Consider the following 27,675-nt stretch of genomic DNA (forward strand, 5'->3'; position numbering starts at 1 on the left):
GTTTTTATCAGAAGGCTGTTGTTCTCTGTTGGGTGCACTCATTCATTCATTTTTTTATACCTCGGGTGTGAGATCGGGGTGGTGAGAGGGTTCCCAGCCTGGTCAAGACATAGTGTAAAAAGCAGAGAGAAACAGACAACCTTGCGTGCAACCCCTCCCATCTAAGGTCCTATAATCCCATTGCTTAATGTTACCCATTTCCCCATGCCAAAGCCTATCTTCACCACTTGACGTCTTAATTTGAAGTCACTAAGGAACAGCTCGATTTTATCACTGAAAAAAATTTAAACCTTTTACCAGCAAATACATGATCAGTTGTCGATAATTACTTTTAGAATCAGAATGCCCATTTACTCCATATAAACTGTAATATGATTCTAACTGTCACTAGCATAATGTTATCTTCACGTTTTTCTTTTCTTTTAATATCAACTATGATAGTAAAAAATTATTATAATGTAGGAACTTCACATTTAAACCAGGTGCATGGCCAGCAGCTGCATAACCAACTGCTGAGGAAGCAGCCAGCTGACCAGGCTGACCAAGGGAGGACGCACAGAATGTGTTGTGCTTAAAAATGGAGGCTAGTGAGCAGAACTGTTAACAGAGTAAGACTGAGCATGAAACAAGCACACCACTGCTTTATCATGCAAATGTTTCTCCACTGGATAAAAGGATTATTTACAGCTGTAAGTAGACAAACTGCATTTATATGCATTGGGGGAGAGGTGGGTGGCACCCTGAACAGGTTGCCATTCCATCATAGTTTATCACGTAAAATCTCAATAAAATACACAGAAGTGGTTGTTATTTTAAAGTAACAAAATATGGAAAAGTTTAAAGGTTTGACAGGTGTGAACACCTTTGCAAGGCATATACCAAACCCAATTTCCTCTCCCTAAGTGGAAAAAGAAAAGTCACTGGCATGAATTAAGTAAACATAGGGTCAAGATAAACGGCAGGATATGTTAGGCTTTGTGGTACGAAACAGAGGATGCCAAAAAACTGCATACACCCGCTGCCTCCTGTATGAATTATGATGACTGTTGTTCACTCGAAACCTCTGCTTATTTTATGAAGAAATCACCACCAAAGAACAGCCACAATGACCCTGATTTTGTTTATTTATCCAGGTACAGTATGCTTGGGGTGATACAAGTTAAAAATATTATTTTTGTAAGAACATTGAATGTGGGAAATACAGTGGATCATAAAAGGCACTGATTTACCTTTAAAATAGAGATTAGTTTGGTGCTAAACATGGTACAACAGAACTCCTCAGTAAAAGAAGGGAGCCTCGGACTCTACTTTTTTATCATGTGCAGCCCAACCAATTATTTACCTTCTCTTCTAATCATCCAAATTTAAATGCTTATTGATGACAAAAGAGAAGGTGCTTTATTATATACTAAGCCATAAATAAATGTAAGCACACATAATAAAAGACAGCTGCCGCTCATACATTGAATAGAAAATATGGTTTCTTCTCCTAAACATACTCACTGTACTTCACCTTACAATCAAAATACTTCACTGACGCATAACAGAAATACTAGTTTTAGCTGACTATAAAAAGGTAAGTTGAATCACGCGATTATTGTCGGACTACTTGTCAAAGTATGATTACTGAGACAATCTTTCATCAAATAATGCTTTGAATTCTCTTTTCATATTGGTGTGTTTCTTTATTATATTTTTATTTACAGCTTTATATTACAAACAATGACTTTTTTAGACTGAAATATAAAAGTGAAAGACCTACACTGATGGCTTTTTTTTCATGTGCTCAGCTTGATAGTATGAAGTGTTGTCTCCACCAACACAATCTCTGGTCAACTGAGTCCAGCATGCTCAGACAACACGCACAGTATTTACCAAAAATAAATTAATGGCATTTTTACTTCTCTTCGGTTATTTTTCTCAAGGCTTGTCTTTGTCACTGGTCCAGTTTCTTATGACGACCACAAAGCAAGAAGCCTGCCGCAGCTTTGCTCTATTTCCTGAGAAAACTAACAGACCAGTCAGACACCCGCAGGACAGTACAGATCTTGTAAGTGGGGGCTAATCCTTGCCACTCCACATGTCTCCCTCTAGCCTCTCTCTTGTTTGAAAAGGAAGAAGCTAGCCTGCCAGATGGACACACTGACTTTGACAGACAGATATGAATTCTCTCCTTGGCTCTGATCCTTTTCTGTTAAAGACTTGATCCCAAGACTCTGTTCAGAACCAAAGGACATCCTGATTTATGTTGTATGTGTTTTTTTGAGTTCAGGCTCCCCTAAAACTTTTCTGTCTTTCTTCCAGGACAGGTATATCCATCTGAGAAGGTAGAGGAGGAATGGCAGGACCACTTGATCCATTGTCTGACTAACTTCAGAAAGGTCAGGGATTACAGAGCAGACAATACAGAGATAAATCGGCCTAAATACTAAACATTCAATACATCACAGTTTAGCAAGGATATAATTTTGTAAAGACACTGACTCTTTTTCAAGGCTGTGATTAGAGCATAACATGTAATTCAATAAGAAATTAGAGATACTGTCACATACAAATGGAACACTAAAGAGTATGTTTCATTTAGCACCATGTTGCTTGAACCATAATACATTTTAATTGCAAACCTCAAGTTTAGCCACAAAGTGTAGGAATAATTCCGTAAAACATTGAATGGGATTAACAGACTGCTCATATCTGAACAGTTAAAAAAAACTAGTTTTGAATTGGCTACAGCACAGACCTTGGTAACTCTGTTCTGCTTCAATGCATCTAAAAGCAAGTAATTTGCTCCCATTTTGTTAAGTGGCTCATCTTCTGTCCTTGTAACTGTCCTCTTGTGTCCGTTTGGTCTTTTCAAAACATCCAGAGACTCTCTTTTACATGGCAGGCTTCTTCAGTATACCAGACTTCTGATTATGCACCCTCATTAAGGTTAACCTTGAGCTTACAAGTCTCCCACTCACACAGGCGTGGTCCGGCGATTTACTCCATCCTTCAAATCGTTTGGGAAACAGTTATGAACCTGCAGGAATTCAGCACTGCTCTCGTGCTCAGGATTGTATGTGTTCTCAGTCACACTGTCCCTTGCCAAGGCATACATGGACAGCTCACTCAAGGGCCCGCTAGAAGACGGTGCACCCTTCATACCGCCTACAGGCGAATTCTCCCTAGAGGCCTCCGTGGAGTGCGAGCTGGCACGGGACGTCCGCCGGCGGTAGCGGAAACTGGGAATTCTTGAGTATGGCGAAGAAGAGGAGAGTGAGCGAATAAACTCGCGACGTGCCTTCCAGCGGACCTCCTTGTTCTTCTCGATGTAAATGTTGATGACAAGGACGGCAACAGTTTCAGCCACGATAAAGGAAAGGGCGCCGAAGTAGAAGGACCAACCGTAAGAGTAGGTGTACTTCTTGTCATCGTCTCGTTTGTCACTGGGGTCCCCAGCATTGCTTGAGATATAGACAATGATGCCGATGATGTTGCTCAGACCTGATAAAAGGGAAAGAAGAACAAATATTTCTCGCCATGACTTTTTTTTACCAGCAAGGATCAACTCATGGAGATGTTAAATGTGCTAATCAATCAATGATTGCAGGAGTCTCGACACCTCTGGTGGCCTTAATGACATTTATGATCACTGCCTATGACTAACCATTTTTATATGCAGTGTGGGTCTATGGGCACCACATCAAGCTACCTTCTTGGTTTAATATTCCAACCCAGATTATTGCAGCTTGCTGGGTGTGGCAGGCAGTGTTGTGTGTGTGTTATTCCTGTGTCATTCATCTTACCTGCGGCTACAAAAAGAATGCCTGCACTGAGGAGTACATTGTTTGTCTTGTTGTACACTCGGCCCATACCGACACACAACCCGCCAAGCATCAACAGGGTGGTGCTGAGGATGGGGAACACGCTGGAGGCCCGAACTATACCTGCAAAGACACAGAAGAGGTGGGAATTGCTCCAGATTGTTTAAATTTAGGCAGCAATTTTGCTATGTGTACATTACAGCGCCTTGCAAAAGGATTCAGACTCATACATTTTTTTTACATCTTGTCACGGTATAACCATAAGTTTTACAGTATTTAATTGTGTTTTTATGTGATAGAGCAACACAAAATAGTGCATAATTCTGAAACTTTACAGTGATACCACTAAATATATTTGCATCAGAAATTACCTAATTAGTAACTACACTCCATGAGTGTGTAATTTAGGTTCATTGTAAATCCAGCTGTGAAGGCTCTTGAGAGTTGTCAGGGAACATTAATGATGAAACAGCATCAGGAAGTCCACACACATCAGTCGGCCAGAGATAAATTTGCATAGAGGTTTAAAGCAGGGTGAAGTCATAAAAAGTACCCCAGGCTTTGAATATCTCACAGTGTGCTGTTCAATGCATCATCCAGAAATGGAAAGAGTATGGCACAACTGCAAACCTACCAAGACAAGGCCCTTCCCATAAACAAACAGGAAAATGGAGTAGTAATCAGAGAAGCAGCAAAGACACCAATGGCAACTCCAGAGGTGCTGCTGAGATCCACAATTCAGGTAGGAGAATCTGCCAGGACAACTTTTAGTTATACACTTCACAAATTCAATTCAATTCAGTTTTATTTATATAGCGCCAATTCACAACACATGTTGTCTCAAGGCACTTCACAACAATCAGGTACATACATTCCAATTAGTCCTAACCATTGAACAGTGCAGTCAGAGTTAATTATTTATTCAAATTGGATAAAAAGTTTTTCTGTCTAAGGAAACCCAGCAGATTCCATCCAGTCAGTGACTTGCAGCATTCTCTCCTCCCAGATGAGCATGAAGAGACAGTGGACAGTCAATGGCGTTGACTTTGCAGAAATCCCTCATACTGAGCATGCATGTAGCAACAGTGGAGAGGAAAAACTCCCTTTTAACAGGAAGAAACCTCCAGCAGAACCAGGCTCAGAGTGAGCGGCCATCTGCCACGACCGACTGGGGGTTTGAGAGAAAGAACAGAGCAGAGACACAAAGAAAACAAAGAAGCACTGATCCAGGAGTCCTTTCTATCGGAAGGAAAAGTAAATGTTAATGGATGTAACTCCTTTAGTCGTTTCACATAGAAAGAAAGAATAGATAAACTCTGAGCCAGTTTTCAAGGTTAGGGTCTGAAAAAGAGCACATATAATTAGTTACAGTAAAGCTCAGTCAATCGCCGTGTCTAGGAGAGAGAAAGGGTTAAACACTAAAAGACAGGGCCATGTGGATCATTGGTAGAGGCTGAGCATTAAGTTGTTGCCAGTAGAAGCTCGGACAATGCCCCTCACCAGAAAGGTGTCACAGGTAGACACAGAGCCAGGCCAGGTGTAGCTTCTAGGAAGAGAAAAGAGAGAACAAAGTTAAAAGCTGAAATAACAGCAAATAATGCAAAATTGGAGAGTAGTGTGAGAATGTAGCGAAGAGGGTGAAAGTGGTCATTATGTCCTCCAGCAGCTTAAGCCTATAGCAGCATAACTACACAGATAGTTTCAGTTCAGATTATTTAGTTAAACGGCGCTTATTTACAACAATGTCAACTCAAGGCACCCCACAAAGGGTCCCACTGATGGTCATTGTTATACTAAAAACCACAAGGATTGGGATACCTCCCTCTGTCAGACTGATTATAACCATTGGAAAAGAGAAGGGGTCATACAGGTAGCAGAAATGGAGAGTGTGTTTGCACCTCAACCATAACTGAGCCGGTTTAGGCTAAACCTGACTCCACCTTACTCCAACCAACAGGGAGGGAGGAAGGCTCCCTCCCTGATAAACTAAGCCACTCTAACTATAAGCTTTATCAAAAAGGAAAGTTTTAAGCCTAGCCTTAAAAGTAGACAGGGTATCTGCCTCACGGACTAAAACTGGGAGCTGGTTCCACAGGAGAGGAGCCTGATAACTAAAGGATCTGCCTCCCATTCTACTTCTAGAGACTCTAGGAACCACCAGTAAACCTGCAGTCTGAGAACGAAGTGCTCTGTTAGGAACATATCAAACAATCAAATCTCTGATGTATGATGGAGCTAGATCATTAAGGGCTTTATATGTGAGGAGGAGAATTTTAAATTCTATTCTGGATTTAACAGGGAGCCAGTGAAGGGAAGCTAAAATAGGAGAAATATGATCTCTCTTTTTAATTTTCATCAGAACTCTTGCTGCAGCATTTTGAATCAGCTGAAGGCTTTTAACTGCATTTTTTGGACATCCGGATAGTAAAGAATTACAATAGTTCAGCCTTGAAGTAACAAATGCATGGACTAGTTTTTCAGCGTCACTCCTGGATAGGATATTTCTAATTTTGGGCAATGTTCCGGAGATGAAAGAAGGAAACCCTAGAAACCTGTTTAATATGGGACATAAATGACATGTCCTGGTCAAAAATAACACCAAGGTTTTTTACTTTATTACCAGAGGTCAATTTAATGCCATCCAGATTAAGTGATTGACTAAGCAGTTTCTTTTTTAAAGACTCCGGTCCAAAGACAACAACTTCTGTCTTGTCTGAATTTAGAAGCAAAAAATCTAAAGTCATCAAGTTTTTATGTCTTCAAGACATGCTTGTAGTCTATCTAACTGGTTGGGCTCATCAGGATTTATGGATTAGTAAAGCTGAGTATCACCAGCGTAACAGTGATAATTTATCCTATGCTGCCTGATAATTTGACCTATTGGAAGCATATATATATAGTAAAGAGAATTGGCCCAAGTACTGAACTCTGTGGTACTCCACCATTAACCCTGAAGTTTAAAGATGATTTATCATTTACAGGTCCTTCTCAAAATATTAGCATATTGTGATAAAGTTCATTATTTTCCATAATGTAATGATGAAAATTTAACATTCATATATTTTAGATTCATTGCACACTAACGGAAATATTTCAGGTCTTTTATTGTCTTAATACGGATGATTTTGGCATACAGCTCATGAAAACCCAAAATTCCTATCTCACAAAATTAGCATATCATTAAAAGGGTCTCTAAACGAGTTATGATCCTAATCATCTGAATCAACGAGTTAACTCTAAACACCTGCAAAAGATTCCTGAGGCCTTTAAAACTCCCAGCCTGGTTCATCACTCAAAACCCCAATCATGGGTAAGACTGCCGACTTGACTGCTGTCTAGAAGGCCACTATTGACACCCTCAAGCAAGAGGGTAAGACACAGAAAGACATTTCTGAACGAATAGGCTGTTCCCAGAGTGCTGTATCAAGGCACCTCAGTGGGAAGTCTGTGGGAAGGAAAAGGTGTGGCAGAAAACGCTGCACAACGAGAAGAGGTGACCGGACCCTGAGGAAGATTGTGGAGAAGGGCCGATTCCAGACCTTGGGGGACCTGCGGAAGCAGTGGACTGAGTCTGGAGTAGAAACATCCAGAGCCACCATGCACAGGCGTGTGCAAGAAATGGGCTACAGGTGCCGCATTCCCCAGGTCAAGCCACTTTTGAACCAGAAACAGCGGCAGAAGCGCCTGACCTGGGCTACAGAGAAGCAGCATTGGACTGTTGCTCAGTGGTCCAAAGTACTTTTTTCAGATGAAAGCAAATTCTGCATGTCATTCGGAAATCAAGGTGCCAGAGTCTGGAGGAAGACTGGGGAGAAGGAAATGCCAAAATGCCAGAAGTCCAGTGTCAAGTACCCACAGTCAGTGATGGTCTGGGGTGCCGTGTCAGCTGCTGGTGTTGGTCCACTGTGTTTTATCAAGGGCAGGGTCAATGCAGCTAGCTATCAGGAGATTTTGGAGCACTTCATGCTTCCATCTGCTGAAAAGCTTTATGGAGATGAAGATTTCATTTTTCAGCACGACCTGGCACCTGCTCACAGTGCCAAAACCACTGGTAAATGGTTTACTGACCATGGTATCACTGTGCTCAATTGGCCTGCCAACTCTCCTGACCTGAACCCCATAGAGAATCTGTGGGATATTGTGAAGAGAACGTTGAGAGACTCAAGACCCAACACTCTGGATGAGCTAAAGGCCGCTATCGAAGCATCCTGGGCCTCCATAAGACCTCAGCAGTGCCACAGGCTGATTGACTCCATGCCACGCTGCATTGAAGCAGTCATTTCTGCCAAAGGATTCCTGACCAAGTATTGAGTGCATAACTGTACATGATTATTTGAAGGTCGATGTTTTTTGTATTAAAAACACTTTTCTTTTATTGGTCGGATGAAATATGCTAATTTTGTGAGATAGGAATTTTGGGTTTTCATGAGCTGTATGCCACAATCATCTGTATTAAGACAATAAAAGACCTGAAATATTTCAGTTAGTGTGCAATGAATCTAAAATATATGAATGTTAAATTTTCATCATTACATCATGGAAAATAATGAACTTTATCACAATATGCTGATATTTTGAGAAGGACCTGTACATGAACAAGCTGAAATCTGTCAGACAAATAAGATTTAAACCAGCCTAGCGCTTTTCCCCTGATCCCTACAGCATATTCCAGCCTTTCTAAGAGAGTATTGTGATCGACTGTATCAAATGCAACACTGAGATCTAAGAAGACAAGCACAGACACAAGTCCTTTATCTGAGGCCATAAGAATATCATTAGTGACTTTCAGCAGAGCTGTTTCAGTGCTATGATGAGCTCTGAAGCCTGACTGAAACTCTTCAAAAAGGTCATTGCTGTGTAAATGCTCACAAATTTGATTAGCAACTATTTTCTCAAGAATTTTAAATAAGAATGGAAGATTGGATATAGCTCTGTAATTTTTCAAGTCATCTCGATCAAGCGAAGGTTTCTTAAGTAAAGGTTTAATTACAGCTATCTTAAAAGCCTGTGGTACATATCGATTTACTAAAAATAGATTAATCATATCTAAAATGGGGCTGGTAATCAGAGGGAACACTTCCTTAAATAATTTGGTTGGGGTTGGGTCTAACATACAAGTTGAAGGTTTAGATGAAGCTAATATTTCTGATAACTCAGGAAGCTCCACAGGATCAAAACAGTCCAGTCTGCAGTTATTTCCAATGTTGTCTCACTTGCTGAGGATGAAGTAATCATCTCCGGGATTATGTCAAAGATTTTATTTTTAATAGAATCAATTTTATTTAAGAAGAATCCCATAAAGTCATGACTGCTAAGAGCTAAGGGAATGGATGGCTCAACAGAGCTATGACTCTGTGTAAGTTTAGCAACTGTACTAAAGAGAAACCTAGGATTATTCTTGTTCTATTCTATTAATGATGACAAATAAGCTGTTCTGGCTTGGCGAAATGTCTTTTATACAACAGTAGGCTATTTTTCCAGATTAAGTAGGAATCCTCTAGGTGTGTAGAGCGCCATTTTCTCTCCAATTTTCTAACATTGTGCTTTAAAGTACGCAGATCTAAATTAAACCAAGGAGCCTGCCTCCTATGAATGATTACCTTCTTTTTCAACAGGGCTGCATTGTCTAATGCATCACGCAATGATGAAGAAACACTATGAACAAAAGAATCAATTTGTGAAGGGGCAGAAACAGAAATATTGCCCTCCACTGTGCTTTTCAGTGATAATGAGGAAATTAAAAGTGGAACAGGTTCTTTAAAGGTTGTTGCAGGATCATCTGATAGTGATCTACTATAATGAAATTTTCTTTCAGGTGTGGAGTACTCGGTTAAATTAAACTCAAAGGTTATTAAGAAATGGTGAGACAGGACAGGGTTATGAGAAAATATTGTTATGTCTTTACACTCAATGCCATATGTCAGCACAAGGTCCAGAGAATGAAGACAAAGGTGGGTAGGTTTGTTAATGTTTTGAGCAAAGCCAATTGAGTCTAAGATAGCATTAAACGCTATATTTAGGCTCTCACTTTCAGTGTCAACACGAATGTTAAAATCCCCCACTATAATAACTTTATCTGTAGTCAGTCAGTCAGTCATTTTCTACCGCTTATTCCATAGTGGGTCGCGGGGGAGCTGGTGCCTATCTCCAGCAGTCTATGGGCGAGAGGCGGGGTACACCCTGGACAGGTCGCCAGTCCATCGCAGGGCAAACTTTATCTGTATTTAACACTAAATCAGATAAAAGGTTTGAAAACTGATCTAAAAATTAAGGGCCTGGTGGACAGTACAAAACAACAAACAGAAGTGGTTTTAGTGCTTTGCAATTTGGATGAGGAAAACTAAGGGTTAAATATTAAAAAGAGTTGTAGCTATTGATTAGTCTGGGACTAATCAATAAATCAGACTGAAAGATGGTTGCTACTCCTCCTCCTCGCCCGCTATTTCAAGGAATGTGAAAATTTAAATAATTAGTAGGAGTTGACTCATTTATAGTAACATAATCCTCTTGCTGCAGCCAGGTTTCCGTGAGGCAAAATAAATCAATCTGATTGTCACAATTCAGGTCACTAAGTAGCAATGTCTTTGAAGAGAGAAATCTTATGTTCAGTAGGCCACATTTAATTGTTTTATTTTTCTTTTCAGTCTGAGTTGTGTTTATTTTTATGAGATTTTCCTGATTTCCTCCTTTTAGATTATTTTTTAATCTATAAAATTTTGGCCGTGGGTGAGACACTGTCTTAATAGGGTAATGGGTGGGTAGCAGTACAGAAGCTGCAGAGAGGAGTATTAAACTACGACCCTGCTTCCTGGTCTGAACCCTGGGTTGTCAGAGTTTTGGAGAACTAATAAATTCGGCCAGATTCCTAGAAAGAATAGCAACTCCATCCAAAGTGGGATGGAAGCCGTCTCTCAAGATCAGACCAGGTTTTCCCCAAAATGTGCGCCAGTTATCAACGTAACCCACATCGTTTTCTGGACACCACCTAGACAGCCAGCGGTTGAATGACAGCATGCGGCTAAACATGTTGTCACTGGTTAAATCGGGGAGGGGACCAGAGAAAATTACAGAGTCCGACAATGTTTTGGCAAACTTACACACCGAAGCAGCACTAACTTTGGTGACCTCCGATTGACGTAACCGGGTGTCATTACCGCCAGCGTGAATAACAATCTTACTGTATTTACGCTTATCCAAAGCCAGCAGTTTCAGGTATGATTTGATGTTGCCTGTTCTGGCCCCTGGCAGACATTTGACTATGGTCGCTGGTGTCTCTAGTGCCACGTTTCTGACTATGGAGCTGCCAATTACCAGAGTTGGCTTCTCAGCGGGTGTGTTGCTGAGCGGGGAAAATCTGTTAGAGACGCAGATGGGTTGGTGGTGACCTGTGGGCTGGGATCTAGGACTATGCTTTCTACGTACTGTCACCCAACCGGCCTGAGGCCCTGGCTGCGCGGGCTCTGCTGAAGGACTGCTACGGGGAGCTACCCTCGGTGGCTCCGCGCTGGCTAAGCGGCCTCGGCTATCTGCTGGTTTTTCAACAGCGCGGAGCCGGGCCTCCAATTCCAACACCCTCGCCTCCAATGCCACAAAAATGCTACATTTATTACACGTACCATTATCACTAAAGGAGGCAAAGGAGTAACTGAACGTCTGACACAGAGAGCAGGAGAGAGGCAGGAGAGAGGAGAGTCGGAGAGAGAAACAGCAAAACGGGTAGTCATGGTGGAGCTAAAGCTAACGCTAAGCTAGCGACCCCTTACCACTACTAGAAAAACCGTGTAAACACGGAGAGCCCCCAAACGTTAAATGCAGCAACAGAAAGTACAGGGGTTGGACAATGAAACTGAAACACCTGGTTTTAGACCACAATAATTTATTAGTATGGTGTAGGGCCTCCTTTTGCGGCCAATACAGCGTCAATTTGTCTTGGGAATGACATATATAAGTTCTGCACAGTGGTCAGAGGGATTTTAAGCCACTCTTCTTGCAGGATAGGGGCCAGGTCACTACGTGATACTGTTGGAGGAAAACGTTTCCTGACTCGCTCCTCCAAAACACCCCAAAGTGGCTCAATAATATTTAGATCTGGTGACTGTGCAGGCCATGGGAGATGATCAACTTCACTTTCATGTTCATCAAACCAATCTTTCACCAGTCTTGCTGTGTGTATTGGTGCATTGTCGTCCTGAAACATAGCACCGCCTTCAGGGTACAATGTTTGAACCATTGGATGCACATGGTCCTCAAGAATGGTTCGGTAGTCCTTGGCAGTGACGCGCCCATCTAGCACAAGTATTGGGCCAAGGGAATGCCATGATATGGCAGCCCAAACCATCACTGATCCACCCCCATGCTTCACTCTGGGCATGCAACCGTCTGGGTGGTACGCTTCTTTGGGGCTTCTCCACACCGTAACTCTCCCGGATGTGGGGAAAACAGTAAAGGTGGACTCATCAGAGAACAATACATGTTTCACATTGTCCACAGCCCAAGATTTGCACTCCTTGCACCATTGAAACTGATATTTGGCATTGGCATGAGTGACCAAAGGTTTGGCTATAGCAGCCCGGTCGTGTATATTGACCCTGTGGAGCTCCCGACGGACAGTTCTGGTGGAAACAGGACAGTTGAGGTGCACATTTAATTCTGCCGTGATTTGGGCAGCCGTGGTTTTATGTTTTTTGGATACAATCCAGGTTACCACCCAAACATCCCTTTCAGACAGCTTCCTCTTGCGTCCACAATTAATCCTGTTGGATGTGGTTCGTCCTTCTTGGTGGTATGCTGACATTACCCTGGATACCGTGGCTCTTGATACATCACAAAAACTTGCTGTCTTGGTTACAGATGCGCCAGCAAGACGTGTACCAACAATTTGTCCTCTTTTGAACTCTGGTATGTCACCCATGATGTTGTGTGCATTTCAATATTTTGAGCAAAACTGTGCTCTTACCCTGCTAATTGAACCTTCACACTCTGCTCTTACTGGTACAATGTGCAATCAATGAAGATTGGCTACCAGGCTGGTCCAATTTAGTCATGAAACCTCCCACACTAAAATGACGGGTGTTTCAGTTTCATTGTCCAACCCCGGTATGTGTTTTAACGTGCTTATGTATTAGAACAAGTAAGAGGTATCACAGTAGAGAGAAATCAGATCAAACGAGAGGGCCTTCACACAACAAACAATTCACCAAGAGCAACAGCGAACAGAGGAAGTGACGTTACCCAGAGCTCCAGCCAATCAAAGGTAAATCTTTCCCTGATCTATCCCTGTGGGCTTTATGCTAGAGTGGCAAAAAGAAAGCCATTGTTAAAGGAAATCCATAGGAAATTCCTTAAAGTTTGCCACAGACCATGTAGGGGAAATGGCAACCACATGGAAGAAGGTGTTCCACTCAGACAAGACTAAAACTGAACTTCTTGGCTTACATAAAAAATACTAAGTGTGGCAGAAAATAATTACTGCACATGAGCCTGAACTCTTGAAAAATGGTGGAGGCAGCATCATGCTATGGGATGGTTTTAGGAAGAAAACCTGGGAATGCCACAGATCTACAATGAAATGGTTTAGATCAGAAGTATTTTTAAAGGTGTATGTTTTGATTCTGGTGCTAAGCTATCAGCTTCTTTGTTAGCTTTAATTGCTAACAGGTAAGGACACGTGCTTGCTGACAAATAATATTTACCCAGAAAGGTTTAGTTTTCAATCCAGTAAATGTGTTCCTAACATCATTTTACTAAATTTGATAACTAAGTCAACACCATTAAGCCTCATTTCTCCAGAAAGATTTGGCTCTTTTCCAAAACATTCCCTTAAATATTTGACCATTTCCTTTAATATTTCTTTAAATATTATTTTAATAAGTAAAGGCAGCTAATGAGACCCCGTTGAGAATTAGTCATCCAGAAGGTTGGTTTTATTCAGCAGATCATTCTTTAAAACATTATTTTATTAAAATAATATTTTATCTGATCTTGCATTGTGAAGGGTTGTCTAAAGGTTTGCTGATTATTGCCTAAGTTAGTTCCAAGACTAACTTAACTTCATTTCCAGATTCTTCAAGATAATCCTTGGTTCTCAAACATAAATAAAATTGCATGGTAATGTTGCATCACTCTTTTTGTCTCTTTTTGGTTTTCAATCATCTTTAATCAACTTGTTTATATTGTACATAGTCCATTAGTCTTCCCTATTCTTTAATTCTGCTTGGTAGTTTAGTTGGATTGTTTTAGCATAGCAAAGAGTTTGTTGATTGAAATATGTTTGACTTTGAGTTGACTTATTTTTGTTAATAAATTCTTGTCAGTCAGTCATTTTCTACCGCTTATTCCATAGTGGGTCACAGGGAAGCTGGTGCCTATCTCCAGCAGTCTATGGGCGAGAGGCAGGGTACATTCTTGTATTTTAAGAAATTGTGTGAATTCATTCCATGTGTGTGCAGAGTTTTTGCTGTTCAGTAATGTCAGAGCTCGTCTCACACCTTTCTATTTTGTCCTAATACGATCACCTTACTGGGCTGGTATTCACATTACAACCCTTAACAGACCGAAATATTCTTTGATAAAATATTAATATTAAATAATCTCAGATTCATAATCCTAACATAAATATAACACTACGATATACATTAACACACATACTCACATATTCCATATTAATCTTCTCAGTATTTGCAGTTTAAAATAAGTTTAAAAAAGGCTGCAATGCCTTACAAATCTATGAGTAGACCCATTAACAGAGGTTTTTTTTTATCTTTCCAAGTCTAATGAAACTTATAGTTGTGAGTCTTTTCATTTAAATAATATTCTTCTGGTGAACAAAGTACAAAATGTTATTACATTGCTTTGAATCTTAGTCAAGGAGATATTCTTTGGAGTCACTTCAAATAGTGCAATCAGTGGGCATGGTTTTAGTAAGATATTGCATATGTGTGACATTATTAAAACTTAATTCCCAAAGAAGACTCTAAAATTTAAAACAAGTGTACCAGAGTGGCAGGATTTTGCTGAAGAAGATCACATTTGGGGTCAATGTCTTTATTGATGCTACAGAGTCTTACCTTTGTCCAGTGGATACAATCAAATTGGAGTATAATTTTACTGCTGTAGATCAGTTAGAACTAACAAAATTATTGGTATTTGCTAATTGCCAGAATAATGACAGAGGGGAGTTTTATTTTTTCCTTCCTTAATTTAAACTTTCTTTAGATTCAAAAGATTAAATACTTTTCCTTACCATGTGGTGGGCTTGCCTATAAATTATGACTTGGATTGCATGTTTTCTATATCCTTCCACAAACATCTCACAATATATTCCTGGTTCCTCCTGTCATAACTGGTATAACTGGAGTCAAGCGTTCCTGCCTTTTCCTCCAAAGGTGATGTTGAACATTATGGGAAACACATCAACTTTGGTTACATCAGATGACAGATAATGTATCCAAAACTTTGTCAGAGGAATTTGAAAAACTATAATCTTGCTTTTTCCATGCTGCTTTTGGAATAACAGTTTCCTTCCCTCTGAGGGTCCTTTGGGCCCATGTTGGCACAGCACTTGTTTCACTGTGAGTAATGGGACTTTCCTTCCAGCTTCAGCTAGTTTCTTCACATGGTCTTGTCAGCATTTCAAGAAACACTGGAACAGTCTTCTTCCTAAAGGTATGATGGCTAGTCATTCCTTTACTGTTTTTTACTAGCATGTAATTATTTGAACAGATGGACCAGGCACCTGAAGAACTCTGGAAATTGTGCCAAAGGATGAACCAAAGTCCTGCGGGTTCTAAGTTCTCTTCTTGATATCTTTGCCTGATTTCTTTTGATTTTCCTATGATGTCACACCAGAAAACAGCATTTCTGATGTGTTGTCTTAAAATGCATCCAGAGTATGCCTCCATGTAACTCATCTGCTTAAAACTAAGGTCACAAAGAAGCTCAGCAAGCCATGACATTATCATCTGAGCTAAAATAAAAAATGAAGGCATTGTAATCTAATTTAAAGAAAGCTAAAACGTTTTTTAAACTGCTCTCTCTCTCTCTCTCGTTATGCTGGTATTTAGCAAATATAAATAATTTATAATACCAACTGACCTAAAACAAGAAAGGTTTACTCTGATTTAATGTCACACAGTGACAAAAAATGGTTATATGTGATTTTATATCTTGATTCTGTGCTGAATTTCAGAGCTATTCAGAGTAATAACTGGAGTGATAGGGACTACCCAAATAATGGCAACTACAGGAAGTGGTTAACACATTTACCACATCTTACTGTGCGGTAATGTAGAGGCAACATTAAGTGTCATGAAATAAATCAATATAAAAAATGCTGATAATATTCTGTTTTCTTGAGAAGACATAGTCTCCTTTACTGAACTATAATGTGCACACAGCCTTATCACAGGCATAGTGCTGCAGATACCTATCTGAGGAAGGCTAAAATCCCCCCTCCTCATCACCTCCAACCCGCTAGGAGGAGGTGATGTGCAGCGATCCCTGTGGATGGATAGCTGCCATTCAGGTGTAGAAATAAAGGTTGCTGCTGTCAAAATCTAAAGGCAAGGGGGATATTTTATGCTTGTCTTTTCCGTTTTATAGTGTCCAAATCTGGAATGGTTTGGGGACGTATGAACATAGAGCCACTTGTAGATTGGATTCATAGGCCAGTGCACTGGTACTGTTCAAACTAAATAAAGAGTGACAGCTTTTATTCATTGTTGATGACCAGAGGGTTTGTGTGTATTTGCGTGTGTGTGGATTAAGGTGAAGAATGGAAGGAGGGAAGACAGAAAAATGTATATTATTTGCAACATTTGGATAATGCCTTAAATAACATAATATAATAACGTATAAATAGAGCCCATCCAGAAGCAAAAAGATGCAAAAGCAAAATTTAAATAATTAATCTATCTTTAATTTTAGGTGTTTTTTTCATACATGTCTATTATAAAGTCTAAGAATAATGATTGCAATTCACTTCAGTGTAATTATTTTGTTAGGTCAATTTTAACATTGTTATTAGTGTTAATGACTTACAAACTTACATTTTCTTATCACATTATAAATTGTAAATAGGATGTGATGAGCTGTGAGCTTAGTTTCACTATGATCATTTTATAGAACATGCCAAAAACATGCCACATTCCCCTATATAAAGATTTCTCCAGTTTTGATCAAATGCTTAGATTATAAAGGTCTTTAGATAACAGATTTGCCTTTAGAGGACAAATACAACAATGGCAGATAAATAGGTTGAGTGGGAGAACACTTACGCAGCAGATATTCAGAGCTGTCTGTGTCGTAGTCGTTGTCATCAGGAAAGTGGTTGATCCTGTAACAGCTCCCTTGATTGATGCCTGCAGCACAAAAGAATCAGAAAGAATCTAAATAACAACCAAAACAGTTTCTAAAAAAGCGTTTTTTGGACAAAATACTGTATTTGATGTGGATGTATTGTTCATTTAACATTTATTTGCATCTCTTGTAAAGCTGTGTTTAAAGCTTTAAAATACATGTATGTGCTATTGCAGTGGCCAAATCTCAGCCTAATACTTGTAGAAAATTAGTACCCTTCATTTGTTTGTTTTTTCTCTGAGAAAAAAAAATCCCATTTTGAGAAATTACAATAATTAGCACCCCTAAAATTATTTGTAAACAAAATTATCTTAACTGTTTTTTATTAATACTTGACTTTTTAAGTTGATCAGAGCTTCTGGGAACTTCTACTTAATAGTTCATGTCTTTGTGTTTCCCTGGGGTATTAATATGGCTTGACTCAGATACCTTTTCTTGTAGCCACAGGACACTCTGGAGGAAAACCCATAATTATTAGTCAGCAGCATGCTAAGGATAGTAAACAAATCTCCAAAGCTCACTGGTTCAGAACTGTAGCAAAGAACGTCATCTTGGAGTCTCCAAGTCTCCAAAGCAACTATTAGATGTTATCTACAGACGACATGTTAAACATAAATTACGTAAGTTAGCTCTCGTCTTTCAGCTGATTCTTAAGCACACTTAAACCTATTTTATACATTAATTATTATTAGTGCACAAATAATGTTATTTAGCTCCTAGTGAACTGAAACAGGCCAAACAAAGGTGGCTCAATGGTGCATCAGTAATTAAAGCCTGTATAAAATCTTATCTTTCACACTTGTGTGCGCCTCCACCTTAATATATGATGACATTGTTGCTGTTCAGGAGGAAGGTTTGTTCAATAGTGAATCAGCTAAGCCTCCAGTAAGCTTTTCTTAACTTAATCTTTGTATCTAACAAAGACTTCAAAGAACCATTCCCTTTTCATCTTTTGTACTTTACCAGACACAGCGTATTAAAGCTGACCTACCATATAAATACCAGTCTTCAATTACTGCAGTTTCAACAGATATCCGTCAACTCAATTTTACAGGTGTCTAAAGGGGAGCTGCATAACCGTGATTGTCTGTGGCACTGCTTTTAAGGGCATAATAGCTTTCATTAACTAGGTCTGCTGCCTAATAAGGGACAGCAAATTAATTAGTGTCAAATCAGTCGGCGGAAATGGAGCACAAGTTTCTGTGTCGTCACTGGGGGAAAAAAGGGCTTTGTTCTAATTTTAAGACACAATGTGAGACTTTAGTCAAAAAAAACCATCTTGTTCATATGGTTAGCTAACAAAAACACAGACACCTCTTACCAGTTCTGATAATTGCTGTGCAAACACCAAATCATTCTGCAGGGTTTGTAGCAGATTTAATATGTGCATATGTGTTGCTTTGTCTTCTCAGCTGAATAGAACTTAAAAGTGATTTTACACATTGTTAACAGCAGAGAAAACAATTTGTCTGTAAAGACAAATTGTTACTATTAATTTTGTCACTTCTATTAACATGCTTTTTTTTCCGACCAGGTCCAGCAAGTGACTCTAAGCTATGATGTGTGTGTGTTTTTGTAGCCTCATCAGGACTGTTTTTTGTATTTATCCAGACCTTTTTAGAGTAAGTAGTCCTTATGGGGATCAAATGGCCGTTTCAACAGGTCAGAGCATAATTAAGTGCCACTAGGTTATACTAACCACAACACTATTAGCGTTGATGCAGTTACTGAAGGGAGAAGACTTGATGTTGTCATATCCACAGAGCAAGGGAGAGTCTAACACTCAACTACCAAGACAGATTTTGGTTATTTTGAGTATCAGTGAAGTGTTTGAAAACGTCGAGGAATCACAAAATGTATAGTGATCCCATCACGGCTGCTGATTATGGTCCATTCAGTAATTTCATCCGCCTTGATCTGAATGAAGGTTTCAGCCACTCTTTTGGAATTGACTTTTGTTCATATCTAGATTCAAAACTCAAAATAGCATGCTCTGTAGTCATGTTGTCCCATTTAATTCTGTGTATATTTTTATTCTGTTGTTGTTCTGTTGTCTAACTATTAATATTATTATAAGGTAATAAAAGCAAACTGTAAATTCTATTTGAAATGTTGGCTTTTTCTTTAGACTGCCACAAGAGGAAGTTAGACTTTAGCAGATAACAGGAAGGCTAAATGTTTTGCAACAAATTTGCTCCATGGTATTTTATCCTTTTGAAAAGTCCAGTTTTATCCATCTTGGAACATCCTGGATTTGGAAACAACAACCTTTGAAATCTTACTGTTAAAGTAAGGGTCCACATTCTCTATATGAATACTGCAGAAAACCTTGTTTTTAGTGATGCTAACCACGCTAGTCACCTATGAAAGACGCTAAAGAGATTCAAACATGTCAATAACAGTAAAATTATGTTTAACTTTAAAACTGTGTTACACCAACTGCTCTCTTTCACACACAGTGTGACATCTCTTTCACACACAGTGTGACATCATCTGTGGTCCTGATAATTAATAAGGATAATTAATGATCCCACATGACAGAGCAGCTCTTCTGGGCTCCTGCATAGCTACAGTTAAATTAATAAATTATTTAATAACCTATTACATAGCAGTAAGTCAGATCTTTTTCCTCTAAACTATTAAATTAGACCCATCTGATATAAAATAGAAATTGTATTGTAGAAAAGAACTGAATATTTTGTGATGTGGCATAGTTTAACAAGAAAAATCATTATTGAAATGCAGTCTGCCTTACAAAGGAGTAAACGAGATATACAAAATTTCTTTTTAACTGGGTTTTATTTGTGTCAATTGTTGTATAACGTGGAGGATTTGACTCAATTTGCAAACTTTTATTGCTGCAGAAAAAGACAGGTCTGTAATTTTGGGTTGTGTTGGATTGGAAATTTAACTCAAAATCTATGTTCTGTGCGTCTTTCAGTTTATGTTCAGTTTTTCTGTTTGTGCATGGCCTTGTGTGATGTGAAAAGGGGACTACAGTGGCTCTCAAAAGTGTCCTGTTAAAAGGTCAGGATTTTGTTATGTAAAACAATTAGTCATTGATAAATTATTCCAAAGTTTTTCGACACTCAATGTGACATTCATTCAATACAACTGAAATGAAAACAAACATTTTTATTCAAGAAAGAATACTATCAAAAATATAAAGGTACTTCGCACATTTTGAATCTTCTAATCTTCAGTTTTCTTTAGTATACACCCGCCATTATTTATAGAGAATCTATATAACCCTAAATATATTTGAACTGTCTCTTAATTTCTTGACATCTGCTCATTTACATCCTTTAGCTAAACCCACAGTTTTCAGATATGTTACAAATGGATGAAAGCAATGTGATTGTTTAAAAATATCAGTGTGGAGAAGGGAAAGTAAAAAGTAAAATCAACAGTATTATACATGAATATTTATGTGACAATGGCAATGCCATGGTTCTCTTTAGCAATAATTGGAGACAAAATGGGACAATGGGAACTGGACAAAAATTTAACATTTATCCAAAGCTGATGAGGAGATCGGGCCAAAACAGGTCAGGGAGGCCATCAGAAACACTAAAGGAGCTGCAGGAATTTCCAACACGTACTGGTTGTGTTCTTGTTCTGACAGCAATTTCATTTTTATTTTTATTTATCTTGTTGCAGCTTTTCGGGCATACCATATGGAGCAGATGGTAACCTACATGTGCCAAGGCAACTTTGTTCTACAAAATTTAATTTTAAGACAGTATCCTAATTATCTGATTAACTTCCATATTCAATCCAGCATAAAAGTAGGCAGGCCACATTGATGTTATAGTAACCTGCATTTGTATGACCTTTAACCATTTTCAGAAATTGTGTGTTGGAAGTAAGTGTGTTTGTGTTGAGTGGGTGTGTGTGAGTTTGTCACCTGGAAGTGTACATTTGTAAGTGTGGTGAGAACGCCCTGCAATCCACAGCACCTAAGAGCCACAAAAGGGCAGGTAGACCCGGCTCCAGAAGGCCGCAGCAGTCCCAGACAGCCATACAAAAAGCATCACTCCAGGGCAGCCATAGGCCACCAGACAGGGGCCCACCCATCTGGGATGTGGCCCGAGCAGCCACACAGACAACACAATTTCCTGTTATCTCCATATGTCCTGACTAATGAGTAAGACTGAGAGAGAACATTATTTACTTACAAAGAAAATATTCAGGTCTCTCCCATAGTCTGGTAAGATGTGCTATGGTCTGATTAAATTACATGTAAACTTTGGCACAATCAAAATTGTAGTAGGAAAGTTTTCTTCGCATTGATCTTAGACTTTTGTCAAGGTGGGAGAAATGGGATTAGTTTAAAATGTCTGCTTAGGCCCAAAACATTCAGTAGTCTGCTAGAATGCCTAAGATGAAGATGGATTTTATTTAAATTTTTATTAGTGTGAGTCTAAACAAATGTCAAAATCAACAAAAGAATGAATGGCTTCAGCAGAAGAAATTAAAATATTTAGAATAGCAGTCAGAGTCCACAACTAAAATGATCTGCAGATTGTGGACAAGAGATATCCTCACAATTTGACAGTTTTTTTTTACTTTTGCAAGGTGCAGTGAGCATATTTTGTCAAGTCTAGATATGGAATTGACTCCATGCAAAGAAGACTCAATGCTGAAACTGAATCAAAAAGTGCTAGTTTTAGCTTAAGGGTGTGCACACATATGCAACACATGTATCCACTTTGTGTACCTTCTAACATTTTTTCAGTTGTATGTATATGAGGAAAAGGTTCAGAAATTAGTGTGGTCTGGCATTTTAACTAATTGTGCATACAGTTTTGAGACATGGGAAAATGAATTAGCAAAAGCACAGAGAGCAAAACACTGAATATAAATAAAGATATATCTATTGCATGCCACATTAAAGTTTTCTGTCAGCAATTAAGGCAATGAAATTAGGGAGAAAGAAAATGCAATCATAGAAAAAGCTGTCAAGGCAAAATTGTCCAATCAGTTGAAGGGTGATTGTGGAAATATTTGGTTAAGGGACAAATAAAAAAAAGTGCCTATCAGTATTGAAAAAGTGCAAGAGTACCAAACTGGAAATTAATTATGCACATTAAGCACAGAAATAATGTTTTCCCTAGCTCTGACTAAAGTTTCAGAACCCATACTGAGCATCTCCTCCTCTCCTCCATGGCAACCACTGTGAGTCTTTAATAAGCTAATTTACATAAGCAGTCTCCAAGGATGCTTTCTGACATTTCAATTGTATTCTGATACCCATTAAATAGGAGATAGCACTTCCATGAAACACCCCCTTAAACAGTTCTGTCAATACAAATGTATAAGACCATAAACAAGAATATGCACCTATAATCAACGTGTAACTATAAATGCACAGTTGCTGTGGCAGCCCTGGAGTAGTTGACAACAGAAGGAAAGCCCAGAGCCATTTTTTTTGGATAAACAAAATTTAGCCATTAGCAAAGACATCCTTAAGGAAAGAGTACTATTGTTAGTAACCACATTGTTAGACACGGGTGTTTGAGGATACCCTTCTAAATTCATTCCATGTTAGTGACCTACTTTGCAATTTTCAGGGTCACAACAGCCAGCAGTTTGGACCTGGGGTACATCTACACACCATAGTAGCAACACAGTTGCTTACACACTTTAAATCCGTTGTTCCATTCAGATTCCCAATTACAATAAAAGTCATGCATACTGAAGGGGTACACAGCACCCAGAGGAAACCTACCATGCAAACTCTACACAGAAAGGTCTGCACAACCGACATTTAAACTGGAGACCTTCTTGATGTTAGGTAAGAGTGCTAACCACTACACTTTGGGGCACAGCAGCACCTCACAGTATTTTCTCCAATTTTAAAAACAGACTTATTAAAATATTACATAAATATATTTCACAATCAGAAATGTTATTTTCAGTGTTGTGCATTTATTGCCCAGAAATTATTGTGCATGGTAAACATGACTTTTACATTTTATGGACCTTCATTTTGGAACTTCTTCTTTCTCACATGACCACCTCTCAATTTCACCAGAGAAAACCTTAGATACAACACCTCAACAATGAACAATGACAGGGAACAATGGCTCGTTCCCTGTCATTTTTGACAAATGCTTGTCTCTAGCTGCCTTCAAGGTTCAGGCCAATTTCTGACTTTCAAGTCTTTAAAAAGCTTTCATTAACCAAAATTGTCCTGCAGCAGAACAGTTATATCTCTGATTCGATTAAATTAGAGGCACAAGCCTGGACAACATCCACTTAGTTCCCAGAATACTCCAACTTTGAGAGGACTTGGAAAACAAAGAGGGATCATACAAAGTTAATCCAGAAGTAAACTCTACAAGGACAAGAAGTTACCAGATTGTGTACACATACAACACGCAAAGAACATTATTTTTCTTGATCATGATATCCATTTTGATATTGTCATTTTTGAATTTATTTCAATGTTTGGGACGTATCGTCATGGATATTTTATTAAGTGGTATTATTTGTGCCTAAGAAACAATTTTCCAAGTAAAACCGTGCATGTAAGAGATACTGTACAGAGGACCACAAACTTGAGAAGTGGATGATAACTGAATGTCTCTCAAGGTCTCATCTTGGTTCGTGAGGAAGAGGTTAACTTGATTGATGCATGTGCCATATTAAACAGAGGAATACTAGTTGGTATGCAACACATGCAAGAACACATGGTTTGAGCATCCATTTAGATAATCTTAATGTCTTTGTTGTTTTAGACCACATTACACTCCATACACACTTATATCAAGACATACATTGCAATTGTAAGTATTGTATAAACAATGCTACTTTGCAGACAACCAGTCCTTATTACATTTAGCATAAATTATTTCATATTTGGTGGTTTACTGTAATAAATTCCATTGCAGATTTGAAAGTAGTGCTTTGTCAGTTTATGTGTCTGTGATGGCTATGAGGTATTTTTTGTGAGATGAGAGGCATTTTGTGATGCTTCTCATCACTGTCCAGGTTCTCATGTCTAATTAGTGTTTTAATCATTCTGTTATAATTAAAAATAAAAAAGCAAAAAAGAGAATCAGATTGTAGTCATTTCCTTTAGATGGCCCCATGTCTAGAGAGGCTTCGGCTCTTGACGTGGCTGTCCCCTGGTTCAAATCCCAGCCACAGTGACTTCTGCTACATGTCGTCCAGCCCTCTCCTACCCCATTTCCTGTCTGCCTACTTTCAAGAAATGACAAAATATAGGCCAATAGTGCCGCAAAACAAATCTTAAAAAAAGACAGTCTGGTTAAACATGTTTTATATTTGAAGTGCATTGCAAAAGTATTCACACCTCTTGATGTTTTGTGACATGACAGTCACACCTTTCAATGAATTTTATTAGGAGTATGAGTTTCTGCATTAGTAATTAGCCCCTTAGGTTGGAAACAATTGCAAATCAAAGAGCATACACCTATTTAATCATAGTTTCATTGAACTCACCCACATAATTTGATCAGCTGAGTGAAAGATGGTAAAAACTAGGTATTTCTATATGATTTGATTTTATTTATTTTCATTTTCTTTCGCATTTTAAATTGACAGCTCCACAACAGAGATTTATTGACTTGCTATATGCAACAAAACCTAGAATGTAGTTTATCTTACAAATAGTGTCCGCAAACGTTGTGTAATATCCTGTCATTTTAATGGCGTACTTACAAAAAATAAGCGTTAAACTGTTATATTTTAGATGAAACGGATGAGGACCTGTCTCTGTCTGAGAGTCTTCAGAGCCATATTAGTTCATCTAATTACAGAGCATTAAATTAAACCCGACTTTGTGCAGAACTGCACAGGCTAAAAATGGTGTCGAGCACTTCCTCGTGTATTCCTCCAACTGATTCAAGGCAGACCAATCTCTGCTTGTTACCTGATGCAACTCTTCACAGTGGCCATTTCCAAATATGCACTCTACCAGATCTCCCCCTGAAAGGTCCTGCAGTCCATAAAACCCACCTTGGAGTGCACTTGCTTTGGTTTCTGTTCTTTAAGTGTAATCAAATATTTTGCAAAACTCCATAACGATATGCCTTGAAAGAAAAAATGACTTATTAGCCACTGTTCCATCTAAAAAGTCGGTTATATTCACATTTAACAGTTATTAACAAGTGATCCACCGTGTAGATCTCCTTTCAAGCTGGTCATGATCTTGTGGTAGGCCTATTAAATGTTCTGGGCAAACAGCTGGCTATCACACACAGTCCAGAAGCAAAACAACTATTTTCCTGTGAAATTCTGAACTATGTCATCATCCCTTCCTTATTAAGAAGCTAAATGTTTAGTTTTTAACCAGTCAGTCATTTTCTACCGCTTATTCCATAGTGGGTCGTGGGGGAGCTGGTGCCTATCTCCAGCAGTCTATGGGCAAGAGGCAGGGTACACCCTGGACAGGTCACCAGTCCATCACAGGGCAACACACAAACAACCATGCACACACTCATTCATACACCTAAGGGCAATTTTGAGAGACCAATTAACCTAAGAGGTATGTCTTTGGACTGTGGGAGGAAGCCGGAGTACCCGGTGAGAACCGACGCACAGGGAGAACATGCGAACTCCATGAAGAAAGAGCCCCAGCCGGGAATTGAACCTAGGACCTTTTTGCTGCAAGGCAACAGTGCTACCAACTGCGCCACCGTGCAGCCCTGTTTAGTTTTTATTTTTATATAAATCTTTCCCTGCCAGTCATTGTAATCTTTAAAATAAAGTGATGAAGAAAGATCATTCGGTAAATATAACTTACAATAAATATATTGCCCAGTATGTTTGCAGCTGTCATACTATTTCCTTGATACACTAATGGATCTTTGTAAGATGTTCAAAGCTTGCGATTTTGTTTTATAACCTAATCCTGTAATAAACTTTATCCCTTACCCGTTTGCTGTGTTTCTTGGTCTTTATGATGCAGTTTTTTTTAAACCTCCGAAGCCCCCTCAGAACTGCTGTATTTATACTGTGAGCAAGACTATGGACTCTATTAACTAATTAGGTTACTTCTGAAGGCGGTTGGTTGCACCAGATTTTATTTAGTGGTATCAGAGTAAAGGGTACTGACTACACCTTAAAGTTTATTAGGAAAAAAATGTAGAATATGTTTTTTTTTTTCCTTTCAGCTATGTGCTACTTTGTCTATCCCATGAAATTGAATTGAAATACATTATTTTGTAGTGTTAGCATGGCAAAATATTAAAAATATGTTAATAAAACCAAAGGGTTTGTGTTCTGGGCTAAGCCCCCACTGTTTTAGGATCCTAAGAACACCTCTGGTGGTGTGTCATCATTTGCTCACTGAGGTTTCTCAGAGTTTTGTAATGGCATTAGGATCGGAGCCTTTACTTCCTCATTTTTACACTTCGGTCACTTTGCAGATATTGATTACCAAGCCAATTAAACTTGACGTGGATATTGTCTATTACTAGAAGTGCAAAACCTTTAGTGGGTGATGCGCATATATTATTATTATCCTACTTCTCATCAGCTTTTGATACTTCATAACAAACACAAGTAATGTTTCAGCTGTGGTTTTACTTTAGTCCCTTTTTTGCCAGGACCTCCAACAGAGGGTGTAAACAGTTTACAACAAGTTGGATGATTAAGTCTTTGCAAAGCTATAGTTGAGACATAATGTCACCGACTTACCAACACATGAATTTATTAGTGTGAAAGCAGGAAAAAGCGGGGCAGCAAACAAAGTGGTTTAATTTGTTTTTCCCTCTGTCTTGCAGTCCAAGTGAGAATGAGAGAAAAGCAATTTTGGCATCAGTGATGCAGTGTTGATATGACTGACAGTCGGTTAATTAAATTGTCACCATGCTGTAATTTCTTCAAACACAGCTTGAGTTCGACTGTGCACGCGTATCCAAGTTGTTGGAAGAAAGCTGAGAGCTTACGCCACATGTAAGCTGTTGGCTGTTATGCACAGTCAATTAAAAATGCTCAGAGACAATTGATTCTCAAAGTGATCTATACTTATGGCAGAATTGTTTGGAACTGTGTAAACATTTGAATGCATTTCAGCATTTTGCCACTCTTTTGGACGCTCTATATTGCATGATAAGTCATTTCCAGCTTGATTTATTTAATTTTATTCTTATTTTCTAGGAGCTTTGCACTTATATAAGATGTTTAATTGATGAAGAACCAAAAACAAAACAACCCGACAAGGGCGGGCGGAGGGGACCTTGGAGGACCTTGGAAGGAGGGCAAGAGTTCAGGCCGCCGGCCCGGAGGCCGTCTCCGGCAGACCAAGATTTTAGGCGGCCGTTCCGGAGGCCGTCGACCGACAGATCCAGAGTTCGGGGGGCTGGACCAGTGGCCTTCCCCGGCAGATCCAGAGTTCAGGCGGCCGGACCTGCAGATCCCCGGCAGATCCGGCGATCAGCGGGCTATCCCCGGCCGATCCAGCGATCAGGGGGCCAGCGACGTAGGGGCAGGCGATCAGCAGGCCGGCGACGTAGGAGCTGAGCAGGCAGGTGACGTAGGA

General features: G+C 39.2%; 1 protein-coding gene across 1 annotated transcript in view; it reads right to left on the reverse strand.

The window, feature by feature from the left end:
* Positions 1 to 1,106: 1,106 nt before the first annotated feature.
* LOC124863101 (voltage-dependent calcium channel gamma-4 subunit-like) overlaps positions 1,107 to 27,675 on the reverse strand; it is a 37,277-nt gene continuing 10,708 nt past the window's right edge. The window contains exons 2-4 of the mRNA XM_047357348.1: positions 17,081 to 17,164; positions 3,789 to 3,929; positions 1,107 to 3,486 (exon numbers count right to left, since the gene is read on the reverse strand). Of these exons, the coding sequence (XP_047213304.1) occupies positions 2,960 to 3,486; positions 3,789 to 3,929; positions 17,081 to 17,164 (752 nt within the window). The 3' untranslated portion in view covers positions 1,107 to 2,959. The remainder of the gene's footprint in view (positions 3,487 to 3,788; positions 3,930 to 17,080; positions 17,165 to 27,675) is intronic.

The sequence above is a fragment of the Girardinichthys multiradiatus genome, chromosome X (assembly GCF_021462225.1).
Source record: "Girardinichthys multiradiatus isolate DD_20200921_A chromosome X, DD_fGirMul_XY1, whole genome shotgun sequence".
NCBI classification, from domain to species: Eukaryota; Metazoa; Chordata; class Actinopteri; order Cyprinodontiformes; family Goodeidae; genus Girardinichthys; species Girardinichthys multiradiatus.